The sequence below is a fragment of the Vigna unguiculata genome, chromosome 6, assembly GCF_037176805.1.
Source record: "Vigna unguiculata cultivar grain cowpea cultivar isolate G323 ecotype 2 chromosome 6, ASM3717680v1, whole genome shotgun sequence".
In the NCBI taxonomy this organism is placed as follows: domain Eukaryota; kingdom Viridiplantae; phylum Streptophyta; class Magnoliopsida; order Fabales; family Fabaceae; genus Vigna; species Vigna unguiculata.
The window spans coordinates 49,650,668-49,670,226 of NC_140797.1; the positions used below are offsets into that span (position 1 = coordinate 49,650,668).

The following is a 19,559-nucleotide window of genomic DNA, read 5'->3' on the forward strand; positions in this document are numbered from 1 at the left end:
ATACCAAGTATTTTTACTCACCTGTTGAAAGAGATAAGTATTTATTTTATATATTTAAAATTATCATTAAAAAATAGTTTTTAATAATTAAAATTCATCATAAAATATTTTAAATGTGTAAGTTATTTTTAATTTTGAATCGTAGTATTTAATTTTTTTAACTAATTATGTTTGTATTTTAAAAATTATCTTATAAATAGAATTAGAAAAGGGCAGTTGGAGATCATTGAGATAGATTATTTTAAATAATATATAAAATGTAATTTTAAAACATAGGGATAGAGAAAAATAGTCAGAATATTTAATTGAAAATATAGGTATAGTAAGTAAGTTTTGTGTAATTTTACACATGAATGATGTTTTTTTTTTTACGTTATATTAACACGCGAAAGATTGAAATTTGCTTAAAAGGTGTAAAACAAAGAAAAAATAAAGCTGAAAGACAGTAAAACCTTAATTCAGACACATATTTATTTGAAGCAAAAACCATATATGAAAGGAAGTTGTTTTTGTCTGATTTTTAGCAAAACCAATGCAGTTATGGCTTTCGGAGATTTAGAAAAAACCAGGGGAATTATGGATATATAATACAATAAGGTAAAAATAAGTATTTTTTTTTCTATTAATTAATAGTAATCATCTAAAAATTAGCATAATAAAAGCTAAAATATCATGTATACTTTTTGAAATAAGAGGTAGGAGATAAAAAAATTATAATTATATAAATATAAAATAAAAATACCAAATGATCAATGCCAACTATAAAAATGAGTAGAAAAATAATAAATATATACCTTAAAAATAAGTTGCAAAACTAAGGAATAAAGAGAAAATAATATATTTGTTTATGTCACTTATAAATTAAAAATGTTTTAAATTTTTTAGAAAAGGACAAAAATGATATAAACAAATACGTGCAAAAACTAATTAAACGTTTAAATAAAAAAATATATAAATGATAAAAAATAATATTATCTTAAAATTAAAAAATAATTATTAAAATAAATACCAGGTTGTATCCGATTAAGACTAAATAGTCACAGTTAAGATTGGAATAAATAATTTATTCAAATCGTTTGTTCAAATCTGAAGGTAAATATCCCAAGGTTAATTGTATGTTGTTATATTATGATGTCCCTGACATGATTGATTACGCAAAAAATATGGCAGACCCTTTTCTTAATAAAAAAGGAAATATTTGGTATCTGTATACAAACATGACAGTGGCATGCACTGTATGACAATGGCGGAGACCGCCGAGGCAACTGCATAAGAAAAAAAATAAAAGTTAGGATACAGATCAACGGTAAAAAAAAGGAACAAAACTTCTCGGTGCAATCCAATACACATCACACAAATTCTGAAAGCATTGCAATTACAAATCCAAGAAAAGAAACAGAGAAGTCTTCATCGCACAGCAAACACACATTGAGGACAGGAGAAAGAAAAATCAAAGGAAAAAAGAAGATGTGAGTGAGCAACACTACAACGGAGCTCCAAGGTTAGTACTAAACTGATAATGATCTGATGTGTTTGAGGCTGGTTGAGTGCTGTCAAAGATTTTAAATTATTAAGCCCCAATGACTTGTATGCATAGTACAACTTGAAGAAATTAAAGAAAACTGGTTGAACTAAACAAAATGTAGCCTTCAGTTTTATGTAACTGCTCTATCTTCGACAAACAGCATAAAAATTCAGTGTTAAACAGTGTAATTTTTATATAAAAACTTGTTACTTTTGATTTCTTAGGTAACACTGTTGAGGCAATGATAAACAAAATTAATACACTTGTGGAACTTTTCCAGTGTTTGAGTCAACTGCAAAATTAGAAGCATTTGGCATGCTTATCATGCCTTTTGAGTCAACTGCAAAATTAGAAGCATTTGGCATGCTTATCATGCCGAGCATCAATGACATCAATGATTGAATCTATATGCTATGTGTTCGAACATCAATAGTAATATAACCCCATCTGTTTAGGTTAAAAATAAAAGTGAACCTAGTGTTCGATTGAATCCTTGAACTCACAGCAAAGTGAGAAACAAAATACAATGAAACGTATAAATATTACTCACAAGTAGTAGCATAACAAATACATTTAATGATCTGATCTGATGTGTTTGAGGCTGGTTGAATGCTGTCAAAGATTTTAAACACTTAATGCATATGCCTTTTATAATTGTTAAGTTAGAATGACTTGTATGCACAGTACAACTTGAAGAAATCAAAGAAAACTGGTTGAACTAAATAAAATGTAGCCTGCAGTTTTAAGTAACTGCTCTATCTTCCACAAACAGCATAAAAATTCAGTGTTAAACAGTGTAATTTTCTATAAAAACTTGTTACTTTTGATTTCTTAGGTAACACACTGTTGAGGCAATGATAAACAAAATGAATACACATGTGGAACTATTCCAGTGTTTGAGTCAACTGAAAAATTAGAAGCATTTGGCATGCTTATCATGCCGAGCATCAATGACATCAATGATTGAATCTATATGCTATGTGTTCGAACATCAATAGTAATATAACCCCATCTGTTTAGGTTAAAAATAAAAGTGAACCTAGTGTTCGACTGAATCCTTGAGCTCACAGCAAAGTGACAAACAAAATACAATGAAACATATAAATATTACTCTCAAGTAGTAGGATAACAAATACAGGCTTCACAGACAAAGTGAAAGAGTAGTTCACATAATACAAAGACTTCCTTCATATGTGGAAGAACCAATATTAATGATTATCCATTCAATGTTACAACCAGTACACATGATTCAATGATGGCTGTCTAAGTGATCAACAACCCTAACACCTTTATGAATGTCTAATATCAATTACTCTAGGTGGAATGCAAGTATATTTAGATCATTAAATAATTATAAAGAGGAAAGTTATTTTCATCAATTAATTAGACAATCTAGGTAGGATTGACATTCACTGCCCTTCAAAATAAAATAGCCCTAAACTGAAATACAATATTCTTGCCTGAAAAGTTTGTGCAGCAAGAGGATCATTTGGGTTTTTATCACCTGCCTAGCCTTGCCTGCACATCGGGTCAAGTAATTTAACAAAAGGTATAAATAACATAATCAAAACACTCGGTTTTGTTTTAAATTTTGGTAATAAAAGATAACCACTAAAAAATAATGAAGTTATATTCAGATTTCCAAAGTTAGATTGTTGATGGATGTACAAACATTTCAACTTCATGGTATATAAGTTTAACTAGCATTAGTTATTTTCATCAATTAACTAAACAATCCAGGTAGGATGACATTCAGCAGCTTCAAATACAATTATAGTATAAATATATAAACTATGCACTTTAATAAAATATAAATATTCAGAACAACATGATTGTACTGATTGAATCCATTTTATGATTGAAAAGCTACTAAAATTTTTGCTTAATTGCATTTTGGTGTGCACAGGATACACCATTATTGACAACTCTAAGCGGTCTGAGTCTGATCGCAACTCTAAACAGAGTTTGTACTGCGGCACCATGGAACCATATGCAACTACACTCGTTCACTTAATTGAGAAACTCTCTACTGAAAGGTACGATATTTTTGATAATATTAGTTTATTCGTTAATGAGTACGTTACAAAACTAGCTTGCTCATTTTGTTCATTAAAATAATTAGGGCTTGCTCATAAAAATCATTGTCAAAACAAAAAAAAATTAGGTAAGACTAAACTATTAGTCGATGTGATAATTGGTTAAAACGTGTATGGTCACATTGAGAATCGTATGGTAACTAGTGAGAGGTGATATGTATACATAACAATAGAAGTTTCATAAGGGAAATACAAATTTTAAACACATTAGAAATATTTTAAGATTTGTAGATATTTCAAGAATGCACATTTTTATATAGATCGGCATCGTCATCATCATCACTGCGTCGAACTAAAGGATCATTCTCCATGGCTGAGTTAGAAGAACTTGTTTATGCAGTGGAGTATTTTGGAACTAGGAGGTACAATGCTATCAATAATACTAGCTTACATGTGGGATACACTGCAAAACTGGTTTGCTGATAATGTTTATGTCATCATGCAGGTGGTTTGAGGTGAAAGGAAAAGCTTTTAAGGATGCAAACCATTTGTCTCACATAAATCTAAAGGTATGTTATTTTTTTTTCCCTCTACACAACATTTTTTCTTCATTGACATTTGGTATGTATAGGATAAATGGGAAACACTAGTGAACACAGCAACCATCCCTCCTCAACAAAGGAGAGGAGACCCAGTGCCTCAGATGCTCTTAGATAAAGTATTGGTCGCTGATGCTTTCTGGTCTCAACACCGAGTCAAGCTGCATGGAAGGCATCAAGTTAGAAGTGTCTTGGTGCCTATCCCTTCAACCCAAAAACAAGAGGGACCTTCGAATCAGAAAACTAGGCAGCGTCGAACTAGGAGACCATTCTCCGTAGCCGAGGCAGAAGCTCTTGTGCACACAATTGAGTTAGTTGGAATTGGGAGGTACGATGCTATCAATAATATTAGCTTACCTGTATGTGGATATACTACAAAACTGACTTTCTGATAAGTTTATGCCATCATACAGGTGGCAAGAGGTTAAGCGACGAGCTTTCTCGGATGCAGACCACAGGACTCCTGTAGATCTAAAGGTATGATATATCTTTGTTCTCTCTTACTACAATTTTTATTAATTTTAATTTGACGTAATTCTAATTTGATATGCACAGGATAAATGGAACACATTAGTGCACACGGCAAGAATTCCCCCTGAACGAAGGAGGGGTGAGCCCATACCCCAGGAGCTCTTGGATAGAGTCTTAATTGTTCATACTCTTGGATAAAGTCTATATGGATAGAGTCTAGAAGACTGCCTGGTATGTAGGTATATTTGTTAAAATAAAAAACAATTTATCTCATTCTAACTTTTGAATAGTGATAGTGAAGTAATGATAGTGAAGTATCTATCTTAAAAATTGCTTTGTATTTATAATTAAATGTGCAAAATAATCCTGAATACTAACTAATTATCATCACGACTTAAAATAATATTTTACTTCCTCGAGGATTAAATGAAATCTTAACTTGATCTTCAGACCCATACCTTTATATATAAAGTTACTTGATTGTGATAAAATGCAGTTATTATCAATTATGGAGAACTTTGAACAATTACTTGATTGACCGCCAGCATGTATTTGAATATATAGACTTACTAATATATATACTTTTATAACTGTTCATTGATGCTAATTGATGCTAAGGGACTAACTGTAACAAGCAATTTTTGTAGTTTTGTTCTGACCTTTATCTGATGTCTTATGACTATGTTTTTGCAGGTATTTAGATGGAGGTGTTATTATGTTGGATATAAACATTGACGACAAGAAGTTTATCTGAATTTTATGAGCTAACTTGGAGTGCTTTAAACTTTTGGACATTGTGTTGTGTAATCAAAACTTTTTTTATTAATAGAACTTAGTTATCAGGGCTATTTCAAGTACCAGCACACTATCTATTGGTGTGCATAGCAAAACTGTCAAGGTTCTGTAATTGCAAAATCTCATCCAAAATCCCCTGGTTCAATTAAGCCGAAGCCGAAGAACTTCTAGTTGGAAGATTATGGTGTTTTAGATTGTTTATTATGTCATAATGTATCATTGCTTTTAGTTTATTTATTACTTTTTGAGATGTATTGTTGCTTTGATGAAAAATACTTAGAAAGTTATTATTGTCTTCATTAACACCCATTTAAGTTTTTTGAATACTCTGTTACTGAAAATTTTCCTCTCGGTCTTGTTTGTAATCTCTTACATCTCTCCCGTGACGAAAAACGCAAACTTATTCAAGAGTTTTGTATGTTGTATCAGGGTGTCCTCCGAATGAGATTCTTAAACCACTTAATAAGAGATTAATACCAGTAGAAAAAGCACTTAAATTTTTTTAAATAATTACAAATTTTTAAAAAATTAGACCTTTCATAATTGACTTTGAATCCTAGTATATATTAGATGGCAATAACAGGGAATTTAAAATTGAAAGTGTAATATTCATAGTTATCAAACTTGTGAGTTACTCGGACGAGTTTACAAGTTACTCGGAAGCAAACTCAAGATTAGGGTTTAAGACTTGGTTTGTCCTGGTTTTTGCTTCTTTGGTCTCTTTTAAATCCATCTCATTTTCGCGATCTCTCTGTCTCTCGTTTGGGGTCATTGTTGCTCATGATCTGTTGTCGTTTGGCCATATTCCACAATGTAAATCCCTCGAGGTTAACAACTTTGTAATAGTATTTGTATTTTTAAAAAGTGTAATAATAAAAATGTTTGAGTTTAGGGTTTCTATCACTAACCATATTATAATACTTATTTATTTAAAGTAAACTCTTACCATCTAAGTTTATCATATTCCACAATGTAAAACCCTCGAGCTTAACAACTTTGTAATAGCATTTGTATTTTTAAAAAGTGTTATAATAAAAATGTTTTGCATCAGCCAACTGAATTGAGTCAACCAGACACACACGAATGTGTCATACTAATTGAAAACTACAGTTTCAATTATCTATATTAAGGCATGTATAAATAAAACTTAAATTTAATTTAAATGTGTATTTAATTTTTCAAATTTATATCATTTTTTATTGATATATAAATAAAAATTAAATATATTCTAATTATTATTTTAATGTCTGTAAGCTAAAAAAGGTAAATAATTTTAAATACTTAAATTTAAATCTAAAAAAGTTAATTGTATCACAAAATGGAGATTTAATTCAAAAAGAGAATTTTAAAAGATTGAACTTAATTTTTTTTTTGAAACTATTCTTAAAAGTGGTGAACAACAAACATATCTGATTTAAGTAAAAAATAATAATAATTTAATGATTGTATTAATATTTACTTATAGACGTTTTAAAATGGATTTGATTTTTTTTAAAAGATAGAAAATTGAAATATATAATATTTATTGAATATGGTAAAATTAAATACATCCAATCGTACGAGAATTAAATTATAGAAATTGTTATATTGTTTTCCTATAAATTTGAATAATTAATTTTGTTTTAATAATTTGTTACTATAAGTCAGGTTTATTATAAAAACAGGTGAATGTGGAGAAATAGTTATGATAAACTATATTATTTGTGTTTTGAATTATATTATTAATTATAATAAATTTAGTGTAAAAATATAGAATGTTACTTATGTATGTAAAACACTTTTAATTTTTTATTAAAAAAATATAAAAATGAAAAAGTAATCGGTTATTTGTGGAAGAGTATAGCCGAAATCAAAGGGGAATTCTTAGCTCATTCTTGGAGCTCTACACGATTTTTCCTATCCAATTTGCTTGCTTCATTTACAAGCACAACATTACAATGTAATGTTGGTTATTGTTTTCATCACTCCCATTTCAAATACATTTTTCTTTCAATTTTTTCTATCAATTGCCGTCTCTATATTAAACACTTTTTATCATTACAAACAAAACAACATGTATATAAAGCCAATCATATTTCAACACACAAAAGTTAATACAATTAGAAATGAAATTACCTCAGCAAATATGTTGACAGTCACCTGAATCCAGATGTGTGTCATCAATTAACAATAATCTGCACGGAACCCATAAAAGTTCATAAGAATAGAAACAAAAATTCAAATTTTATTTTCTATCAACCTTCAAAACTCTCCTCATTTCTCTGTTTCTAAGAGTGTTTTTCAAAAATGAAATGGTTCAGAACATACTTTCACGATAAAGTTCATGGATCTACTTCCAATGAAGTAAATCGCAGCCGTAATAGCCAAAATCAGCATTGTCAGTTAAACATGAAAATAGCGAAAACTTGTAAAATGAAACAAAGAAAGTTAGGATTTAGGTTTACCCGTTCTCCTTGTAACCTCTGCAAAACCGATTTCAGTAACAATATCAATCCCATTTACTTTCTCAACTTTCTGATTCGCAGATCTGAAAACATCTCTAAGAAGAAATCATCCCCAGATCTCATTCTTTCCCTATTTCTCATTCTCTCTCTATCTCTCATTCTCTGTTAGCTTTGATTCCCAAATCCCTCAAACAGACCAATTTAAATTCCTTCCATCCAAACCTTATTTTAATATATTATTTATTGTTTATTTATTATGCTATAATTTATGACGCTAAAAACAAAAATACAATTTTTTATTATATTAAAATAGAGATGTGACTTTTCTTATAGCTGCCATTTCCTCTGTTTACGGCTTTTATGATGTCTCTCTTCCCTTTTCTGTTTATCTTTTTTATTTTACTTCGTCAAACAAAAAATAATCATAAATAAATAACCTCAACTTCTATGATGTATAATAACCGGTTTACATACATAATTATGACACGATTGCATACATTAAAGAACCTCACCCTACAAAATAACAATAATAAAATGCCCGTAAAATGACGCATTTTTTTGTCTACACTAGTTGCCAAATCATTAAATTAAGAAGAACAAAATCCTTTTAAAGAGTTTTCAATTGTTTTGGGAGAAAATTTTCATTCGAAGTAATTTTTTCTTAAAAAAAATCTATTCATCGTCTATTTATAATTTAAAAGAAATTATATATTAAACTCAACATGCATCTTTAGATAACTTCTTTATATAACTAATGCAAACATGGGGCAAATTTAAATTAGAAGTTTAATAGTGAAGTTAAGAATTGTGAAAACGAGTTAAAAATGTGAATCTATTTTAACATATTACAGTGATGATGTGTTTAGTTTAAATCAAGTTTTTTATAAATCAGGTTTTCTCTGACTTTTTTCTGTATATATCTCTTTAAAACACAAAAATTAGGGTAATGAAAACTAATTTAAGTTATTTAACCTACACCATAATTAATAATTCTAACAATGAATGTAGTTGTATAAAACCCTATAATAGATTATGTTAAATAATTGTTATGATATAAATGAGATTGATTTGGAATGAGAAAAAAATCATTTAGGTGTGGGTGAGAAAAAATTGTGAAGAATCGATAGAAGTTTCTTTAAAATTAACATGTAGAAATTACGGTAAATACGTTTAAGATGAGTGTTTTTTTTTTCTATATTAATTAGTTTGTTTGTTTATATGCTTTATTTTGTGATAATATGAAATGCTATGATTTTATTTTGACAAAGTAATTTAAATTTTTTTCACATTTTAATATCAACGCAGATTTAGATTAATTCATTAAAATGTATAAATTACAAATATAATTAAAAATTAATCGTGATTATATTATTATTTAGAAAAATAGTTATTTTAGCAAGTATTATTAATATATTTTGTTTCTTGTATAAGAAAAAAAATACATATTCTTAGTATATAAATTTTAAGTATGTTAAAATTGTCTCAACGTTGACGGATTCAGGTAAGTAAACAAGTGTTTGATTTTTAGTATTTCTCAAATGTATTTATTAAATTAATATGTCATAGATATTAAAAGAATAATATGAATTTTGAATTTACAACAAAAAAATAAATGTTTCCTTTATAAAGATATTATATATGAATATCATTATTTTTAAGGAACACATACGATAGTTACCAAAATTAAAACAAATTTTCAATTACATTAATCTTTAACAAAATGTTCAAACAAAGTTAACAAAATTAAAAAAAATTTACTAAGACCGTAACTTTGTTACATTGCACTATTCTTGTTATACAAAATGTACTAGTTCTCATTCATATTTAATATAATATTTTAAATTGTGCAATGTAAAAGACAAATATTTATTTTTATATAAACAAATTTATAATAAATATTTTAATTCAAATTATATTATAATTCAAACTTGTCATAAAAAGTACTTTGAATACATAAGCTGTAGTTTAAATTTAAATTTTAATATGTAAATTAAGTTTTGAACTCTTGAAGTTTTTAAAATTCATTTTACAAAATGGATATTAATTAATAATAATACCCATTTTTTTGACTTTTGCACTGTAAGAAATAAGTATTTATTTTATATATTTAAAATTATCATTAAAAATAGTTTTTAATAATTAAAATTCATCATAAAATATTTTAAATATTTAAGTTATTTTTAATTATGAATTGTAGTATTTAATTTTTTTAACTAATTATGTTTTTATTTTTAAAATTATCTTATAAATAAAATAAAAAAATTGCAGTTAGAGATGATTGGGATAGATTACTTTAAATAATATATGAAATGTAATTCTAGAAGAGAGAGGCAAAGAGAAATAACCATAATATTTAATTGATAATAAAGAGATAGTAAGTAATTTTGTGTAATTTTACTCATGAATTTTATTTTACAATATAATAATACATGAAAGATTGAAATTTTCTTAGAGTATGATATTTTCACAAACAAAATTTGACAAATTACTTTTCATTTTCTTAAAAGGTGTAAAACAAAATTGAAAGACAGTAAAACTTTATTTCATACACACATATTTATTTTGAATAATGGATACGAAAAGAAATTTTTTTTGTCTCATTGTTACCAAAATCAGATAAGTCATGGCTTTCAGAGACTTAGGAAGAACTAGTGGAATTATGAATAATACAAAGAAGAAAATATCACGGGTGACAAAACGGGTTTGTCTAGCCTGTTTTGACTGTCCAACCCAATTTAACTCGACCCAATTTAACTCGTTCTATTCTTTACTTGCCAAAAAATGACTGGACCGAGCTAGTTTGTCAGTGAAAAACGGGTTAGAATCTGCAACTTGTCCCGCCATAGGACAGGCTGGCGGGTTGACCCGCCATTTTTTTAATATTTTTATTTTTTTAGATTACTTTCAAATTTTTTTATAGATTTTGTTTATACATATACTTATAAATAAATATTTAGAACATAATTAATTGTATAAGTATTTTTTAAGCTTTTAATTTATCAATTAATATCTTTAATTGGATAAATTAAAATAATTATTATATTTACATGTTAAATTACTTTATTATTAAATTAATGTCATGCATCTTACATGTTATCATGTTAATGACATGATTGCATGTTATAAATAAGTCATGTTTAATTGCAAAGCTACTACATTTTTACTTAGCAATTTTATGTGCACAACGTACACCATAATTGGAAACTCTAAGCGGGCGACAACATGAAACCACATGTAGCAGAACTCATTGACAAAATTGAAAAACTCTGCAATGAAGGGCATCAAACGGAAAGTGTCTCAGTGCCTATTCCTTCAACACAAGAACAAGAGGGTCCTTCAAGTCATACAATTGCGCAACGTCGAACCAGGAGACCATTCTCTGTGGATGAGGTAGAAGCTCTTGTGCGCACGGTTGAATTACTTGGAGTTGGGAGGTATGATGTTATCAATAATATCAGTATCAGTTTACCTGTATGTGAATAAGTGAGTTTCTAATAACATTTATACCATCATGAAGGTGGCGCGAGGTTAAGCTACGAGCTTTCTCGAATGTGGACCACAGGACTCCTGGAGATCTAAAGGTATGATAGATCTTTGTTTTGTTTTTTCTTACTACAATTTTTATTAATTCTAATTTGATATGCACAGGATAAATGGAACACATTAGTGCACACGGCAAGAATTCCCGCTGAACGAAGGAGGGGTGAGCCCATACCTCAGGAGCTCTTGGATAGAGTCTTAATTGTTCATACTCTTGGATAGAGTCTATATGGATAGAGTCTAGAAAACTGCTTGGTATGTAGGTATATTTGTTAAAATAAAAACAATTTATCTTATTCTAACTTTTGAATAATGATAGTGAAGTATTTGTATTCAAAATTGCTTTGCATTTATAATTAACTATGCAAAATAATTTATAATTAACCATGCAAAATAATATTGAATATTAACTGTAATTATGATCACGACTTAAAATAATATTTTACTTTCTCGAGGATTAAATGAAATCTTAAATTGATCTTCATATCCATACCTTTATATATAGAGTTACTTGAATGTGCTAAAACGTAGTTCTTATCAATTATGGAGAACTTTGGACAATTACTTGATTGGCCGTCAACCTGTTCTATCTTTGTGAATATATAGACTTAATAATATATACTCATTTATAATTGTTCATTGATGTTAAGGGACTAACGGTAACAAGCAGTTTTTGTATTTATGTTCTGACCTTTATTTGAATATGATGTATGTTATGAATATGTTTTTGCAGGTATTTAGATGGAGGTGTTATTAAGTTTGATATAAGCATTAACGCCAAGAAGGTTATCTGAATTTTATGAGCTAATTGAGTGCTTTAAACTTATGAATATTGTGATGTGTAGTTTATGAAGTTTTATTAGTTGTTCTTGAACATTTATGTTATAGAGTGCTTATTACATGAAATTATGAAATATGATATGTGAATATGGTGATTGAGTTGTGTATGATTTGTGGGTATGTTTTATAGAGAAGTGATGAGGTTATAAGTATGAAAGAAAATCAGTGGAATGAGATGGTTAAAGTTAGATTGCATCTTTGTTTTGAAGTGTTGGATTCTGAGGAAATGTGAAGATGGTAAGAGAGTGAAAGTGGATCTTCATGGAATGGAGTGAGAAAGTTGATTTGAATTGTTTGTTGCATAAGGGTTGTGCTTCTAAGGAAGAAGTGCAATCCTCACTATTAGGTTGTTATGCATTGGCTATGGATATGTGTTGGTCAAAAATTATCCTATACTCTACTAGGTTTACAAACTCATATAGAGTATCGTGGTCTAGGTGGTGGGAGTTAAAGGAGGTTCTTATGGCGGGATTAGGGGTGGGACCACTAATCTGGCGATGCTATAAGTAACTTACCATGTCCAAAAGAAATTGATTCATGTTAGTTAGGCCGAGTGGAGCCAGGGCCTTTGCCGTAATCCACTTTTTGTTAGGCCAAGTAGAGCCAGGGCCTTTGCCACAATCCACTTTTGTTTGAGTCAATGCATAAATTCGGATAATTGAGTCTAGAGAGTATGCAATTATATGTTTGGTATTTCCTTTTATGAATGCTTGAAATATGCTATTTTATAATGTAACAAGTTTATCTGTTATATGATTATTCTTTTATAAACTATCTTACCATTGCCCTTTGTGTCTTTTGTTCTTTGTCTTTCTTTTGCGATGATCACCTATTCGGTGGTAGCAGATGAGATTGCAAGTTTAGAGGCACCTTTGGAAAATGAGAAATCATCTGTTAGGTTAGTGGAAGGTTTCTAAGAGTTTTAGTAAGTGGTTAACGTGTGTATAGAGCTTGATTGGTTTTAGCTGGTTTGTACAAATGATATATTTTATAGTCCTATCTTTTGTAAGTTTTAGCTGGTTTTAACGTGTGTATATATTTTATACAATGAATATCTGTTTTGAATATTATGATGAAACATCCTAATTTATTAATTTTAAGTTGCTGAAATTGGGATGTTACATGATTTATGATTTATGATGATGATTGAGAAAAAGAAAAAAAAAAGAGCATAAGGGAGTGAACTATAGTTGCTGATTATCAAGAAATAAGAACATTGGCTTATGAAAGTAAGTGAAAAATTAAGAGGATACGATGAAGTGAAAAATATTGAGACGGGTTATAAATAAATCTTCAGAAGTTTTTCTTTTTTAACTTTTTCATTGCACGGTATAAAAAAATAAAAAATGAAAATTAATTTATTTGACGGTGCAGAAAGAAGCTCCATCGGTCTTATCATCTTTTCATCTCATGGCCCATTAGCCCAGCCCGTACTTGTATGAATAAAATTTCTATTTTGTTTTTTTCTTTTCCATTTTGGTTTTCTTATGACGTAATTTGGAAGTTAAAAATTATGTTTTGCTAGAATTCCAAAATGAGTTTTTCTGAACATATATATTAGTTTGAGCTTTTTGAATTTAAATAAAAATGAAGATAAACAGTATATATAACAATATATATATATATAGAAGTGCTCCTTTTATTATTTTAGTTTTATTCATAATTATTATTTTAAAAGATAATTATTTTATAAATAATTTATTTTTAATTGTTATTTTAAAATTCTTTTTTATTTTTAATAGTTATTTTAAAAACATCTTTTGCCTATATATTTTATTTTTTAATATTATATTTATCAACTATTTTAAAAATTAATTATATATATTTTATTGATCTTAACTTAAACTTTTATAAAATTAAAAAATGTAAATGCACGACAACAAAATTGTTTTTGCTAGTAATAGATAATAATTTGTTTATTTAATATTAAATGGTAATTACGATAATTGATAAAAGTGAAATTTAGACTTAAGTTTTAAATTTGTTATAAATTTAGAATTTTTTTAATGAATATTTATTGATCAAGTATAGAGATGTCAAAAAAATTCGTACCTGCAGATATCCGCGGATAAAATTCGTAGCGGGTAGGAAACAACTATTAAAAATAATACTCGCTACCTGCGGGTACGAGTATTTTTGATACCCGCATGTTAACGGGGCGAGTACGGGTATCATAGTATCCATACCCGTGGATACCGTACCCGCTAAACTTTAATTCACAAAAGTACCCATATATATATATATATATTAAAAAACATTTTAGTCTAATTTTTTCTAAGTTGCATATTTTGTCTTCTGTCTTCATTTTTTCAAACTTCAAGTATTGGTACGTTATTTTCTTCCAAGTACACCCCTTGACATTCTTTGGACATATACATCCTATATAGACAATGACGTTTATGGTTTGCTTGTTGTCAGTGATGGAATCAAAATAAGAATACTTGGCATGTGACAATTGAGGTTTTATCATTTGTTTATTTTTTAAGAATTCGTTGGAGAAAGGGACTTTTTGATCAAAATCTATAACAATATATAAAGGGGATTTTCCTTTTTGTGTCCACTTTTCAAAATATCGATTTTATCCTTTAAATACAATAATTTATTAAATTTTAAAAAATTGACCGTTACTTTTACAAACTTTTTATAAAATCAGATATCTCTGGTTCTTCTCTTCTTATTTATTTATCAATGATTATTCCTTTAGCTGTTCTGATATATTTCACTTTATTTTTAATAAATATAATTTTAATATATATTAACTTAATAACATTATAATATTATCGCCTACTAATATAATATCACACATATTGCATACACACAGATGCGATAACACTTGTGTTACGCTAGTACTAATTAAAGGATTTTCATTGTGTTTTGAATGTCATTTTATATTTACTTTTATAATTATTTGGACAGTGATGTATTTTATTTTATTTTATTAGAATTTATGATTAAATATTTATTTTTTAAATAATTTTGTAAATATCTGCGGGTACTCGTGGATACCCGCGGATATGAAAAAAATAGGCAGGTACCCACATAACAGGTACCCGACATATATGGGTACGGATACGGGACGAACATTTACCCAGCGGGTAGGGTACGGGAAAGCTACTACCCGTTCTGTACCCGCCCAGTTGACATCCCTAGTCAAGTACACACAGATTTTATACTTTTCTATTGAATTTTTTTATCATTTAACTTCTTTTACTTTTATTTTATCATGTCATCTTAATTATTTTTACATATTAAGAAATATAAAATGTTGTAGTTAATATAAAATAATATTGTAATTAATATAAAACGATAAACGAATTGTATTACCCTTCATTCAAAATATATTAGGTGAAAAAAATTATCATCATCACTACATATTATGACAACAAAGTCACTTAATTGTTGCAAACAATAATATAAAAGTCATCAACAAATGTAAGAATATCCTGTTTTCAACTAAAAAGTCACATGACTTGTTATTTATTTTACATCAATTGTAATATTGTTTTAAATAAACCACAAAATCTCAATTCTTTACAAAACCTCAACATTTCTTAATGAAAAACCTCTATATTTCTTAATGGGTAAAAACAAGTAAATTAAATTATCAATGAAGATAACAATCATCACTCAATTAAACGAAAATAATTCAAAATGAAGAAATTATGAAAAAACTTAATTAAAAACATCAAAATTTTCAAAGATTTGAAATTAATTAAACAGATAACTAAAATGACAAAATAAAACTGTTACAAAAAAAATCCAGCTGGTAAAGTAATATCCATTTTAAGTAGTACAATTCTAACTTTCTGAAAATTCTGTCCCTTCCCCCCCACCCCACAGTGGATTTTAGAGCCTTACAAATTTGTAGTAGTACACTGAGAAATGAACCTTTTATCTACAATAATGGATTCAATTCAACTTTGTCTAAACCTATAGAAAAACAAGGTCTAATGAACAAATAACATGGTCTCAACAACATTTTTTATGAGCTTGAAGCAATGAGAGAGTAACCGACCGAAAGGTCACGGTCCTTTAAAATTTCACTTGGTTATAATCGATTTCTAATTCTGAAGAAATATCGATAAGATGCTGATCACTTTAAATTCAATATCTCAACAAGATGTGTTGTATCATAAGGAAATTCAAATTCTCCTCAAATGCTTCCTCAAATGCTTTCTCCAAACACAGCATAAGCTTAAAGCTAATATTAGTACATAGTCCAAATATAACTCTTGATGCAAAAAACTTGAAATTTCTTTCTAGTTAAATGGGGAAGAATATCATCGGCAGTAAAAAAAAAAAAAAGATATCACGGCGTGATATTAAAGGTTGATTTATAAGAATAAATTAAAAATGACATGTCATAAAAGACGGGATTACATGTGACAGATAAGTTCTTGTATGATCGTTCTATAAACTCATAAATATAATGATTCCAAACAGCAGAAATCGTTGTCACAGAGGATTAAGATATGGCAACTATACAGCAACTCTTCCCTGGATTAAGGAGAGAACCAGCAGTACTAAGAATTGACTATTTCTTTTTGGTGAATCTAAGAATTGACTTTAAGTCCAAACTTAAACTGCTACCTGTTCAGGGACTTCTGATTGCTGTTGATGTGATTCCTCAAATTGAGAACCTACTCCTGACGATGGGTGATACGGTCCAGTCACGTGAGAAGATGGTCCTGGGGCTGTACGATAAGGCGGTGACATTTTAGGTGAGGCTCCATATGAAGGAATATATGACCCTGATACCGGAGGAGCTGGACCAGCTGGTGGATGGTGTTGTCCAACCATCGGAGGGGACACTCCAGACGATGGATATCGTGGTTCTGACATTTGTTGGATCCCATGTCGTGTTCCATAAGGATGATATCCTGCCATTTGAGGTGGTGTATAATGCTGGGCTGTCATTTGCGGGGCTGCCCTGTTCGTTTGAGAAGGAAGTTCGGATGTAGTAGGGTGGTGAGGTTGTCCTGGCATATGAGGTGAAGGTCCAGGTGCTGTCGTGTGAGGCCCAGTCATTGGAGGAGAAAATCTCCATGAAGGTTGATGCATTGGCGGGCGTTCGTGTCCCGACACTTGATGTGGAGCCACATAAGGTGAGTTATGTGGTGCTCCGGCCATTTGAGAACGTGGCAATTGAAACCCAGAAGGTGGATAATGTGCTCCAGTCATTTGAGGAGAAGGAGGTGTTGGACTCTGTGGCGCCCTTTGTGTTGGAAACCCAGAAGGTTTAAGTGTAGCTCCTGACATCTGAAAAGGTGGTGGTGGGTGCAGTTGAGCTGCCATTTGTGTGGTGGGAGGGCCAGAATGTGGGTTATGTGGCGCCCCTGCCATTTCCGAGGGCGACCTGACCGGTGGTCCACGGTAAGCAGGTCTTGGAGGGGATGGACGAGGAGTATATGCAAATCTGTTGATATCTAGCAGCCTTTCAATCTCGTCACCTCTCCCTGCTTCCTTAAAAACCTCGGTAACAGATTCCCGCAAGGCAGAAGTAACCCCAACACCATACCTCATAACCTCATCCAGCAGCTCTACGCTTTTGTCCAATAACCCATGAGCACAAAGTCCCTTGATTACAACCTCATAGCAAGTGGGGTCTGGTTTGGGATCTTTCTCTCCTAATTTACTCAAAATCTGAGCACATTCACTGGCCTTACCATTCTTAATCAATTTATCAAAAACCGTGTTACCAAAACCAGCAACTACCCTAAGACCAGCATCCGCCATTCTGTTGAACACTCTGAGAGCATCATCGATCCTCTCCATTCTCAAGTACGCTTCAATCAAAGTTCTGTGAGTAGGAACATCGGGGCTCAAAGACTTGGAGCACAGTTCTTCAAACAGGGTCTCAGCTTGGGAAAGCATCCCATTCTCACAAAACCTAGCAATGATATTATTGTAGCCTGCAACGTCCATGGCAAAGGGCTTAGAATTAGGTTTAGTACCAACCTTCTTAAAAGTTGCAAGGGCCTCCTCAAAGTTTTCGAGCTTAAAGCACTCATTGACCATAATATTGAAGGTATCAGAGTTAACAGCTTGGAAATTGGGAGGAGTGTGATTGTCGAGCATATGATCAAACAAGGCCCAAGCCTCAGTTTTCCTGGCATGCTTGAGCAAACACTCCAACAAAACATTGCAAGTGGCAGGGGTCATCCTAAACTGGCGCTCCAACAAGGACCTGTAGGACTCCATGGCTTCCTTATCCCTACCCTTTTTGAAGAACCATTCCATGAAAGTGGAATTCACAACCCCGTCATACACCAGGCAGCGCTCCTTAAGCTCGTCGAAGAGCTCATTTGCCTTCTCCAAATTCTCCAGTTCGAGAAAGCCTGAAATGAGGTTGTTGTAGACGAGGGAATCGGCGCCGTGGCCCTTAGTGAGCATCTCGCGCAAGAGGTCGACGGCTTCGGAAATGCGACCGGCTTGGATCAAACCTTTGGTGAGATGGCGATAGGTGACGGGAGAGGGACTGAAAGGAGCGTTGGCGAGGACGTGGCGATAGACTTCAAGGGCCACGTCGACACGACCCTCGTCGCAGTGGGTGTTGATCACGTTGTTGTAAGAGACGATGTTGGGGACGATGTTGAATTGGTTGAAGAAGAAGTGGAAGAGGGCAATAGCCTCCTCGTACCGCTTCGACCGGTACATGGCAGCGATGATGGCGTTACAGGTGAAAACGGTAGGCCGTGTCACCGAGAACACCGCGTGTCGGGCGATGGCGGATGCCGCCTCGAGGTCGCCCGCGCGGATGAGGGACTGCACGCGGTTGTGGAGGCTCAACCGGGGGCCCACGAGCGCCGAAGTGGAGTCTGGGAGGCGAGGAGCGTTCGGGTCGCGCGGAGGGCCCTGCTGCGGCGGAGGACGAATAGCATTCAGGGGAGGCTCGATGCGCAGACGCCGCTTCCGTCGCCGGCGCTCGGCCGCAGCTTCTTCGGCGGAGGAAAAGGCGTAGGAACGGGTTTGGATGAGAGAGAAGATGGGCCGAGAGGCAGCGATAGATGACAGGCGGCGTAGGAGCAGGCGGTGAAGCGACATATTGATATGGAAATGGAATGCGAACTGAATCTCTGCGCAGTGTTTCTTTCACTCCTCCCACACCAACAGCGCTAAGCTAAACCCTAACTAACCCTTTAACATTTGGGAACACTTTCTCTTTTTCTCTATCTCTTTTTTTTTTTTTTTTTTAACTTGCACCATATTTTTCAATAATATTTTATTTTAACGATTGCTTGTTTTTATTATTCATTAATAAAATTATTTTATATTATTATTTATATATGATAATGAAGGTAATGATATA

The 19,559-nt window shown here is 31.2% G+C and overlaps 1 protein-coding gene and 1 long non-coding RNA gene across 2 annotated transcripts; both read right to left on the minus strand.

Moving 5' to 3' along the window:
- Positions 1-1,043: 1,043 nt before the first annotated feature.
- Positions 1,044-8,071, minus strand: LOC114187570 (uncharacterized). Its single transcript, XR_003605282.2, has 4 exons — positions 7,871-8,071; positions 7,542-7,600; positions 2,986-3,043; positions 1,044-1,265 (listed from the first exon to the last, which is right to left on the minus strand). It is a non-coding gene; the product is annotated as an uncharacterized LOC114187570 (long non-coding RNA).
- Positions 8,072-16,567: 8,496 nt separating this feature from the next.
- Positions 16,568-19,392, minus strand: LOC114187988 (pentatricopeptide repeat-containing protein At1g10270-like). Its single transcript, XM_028076456.2, has one exon. The coding sequence runs from the start codon at positions 19,292-19,294 to the stop codon at positions 16,829-16,831; it is 2,466 nt and encodes an 821-aa protein (XP_027932257.2). The 5' UTR covers positions 19,295-19,392; the 3' UTR covers positions 16,568-16,828.
- Positions 19,393-19,559: the final 167 nt, after the last annotated feature.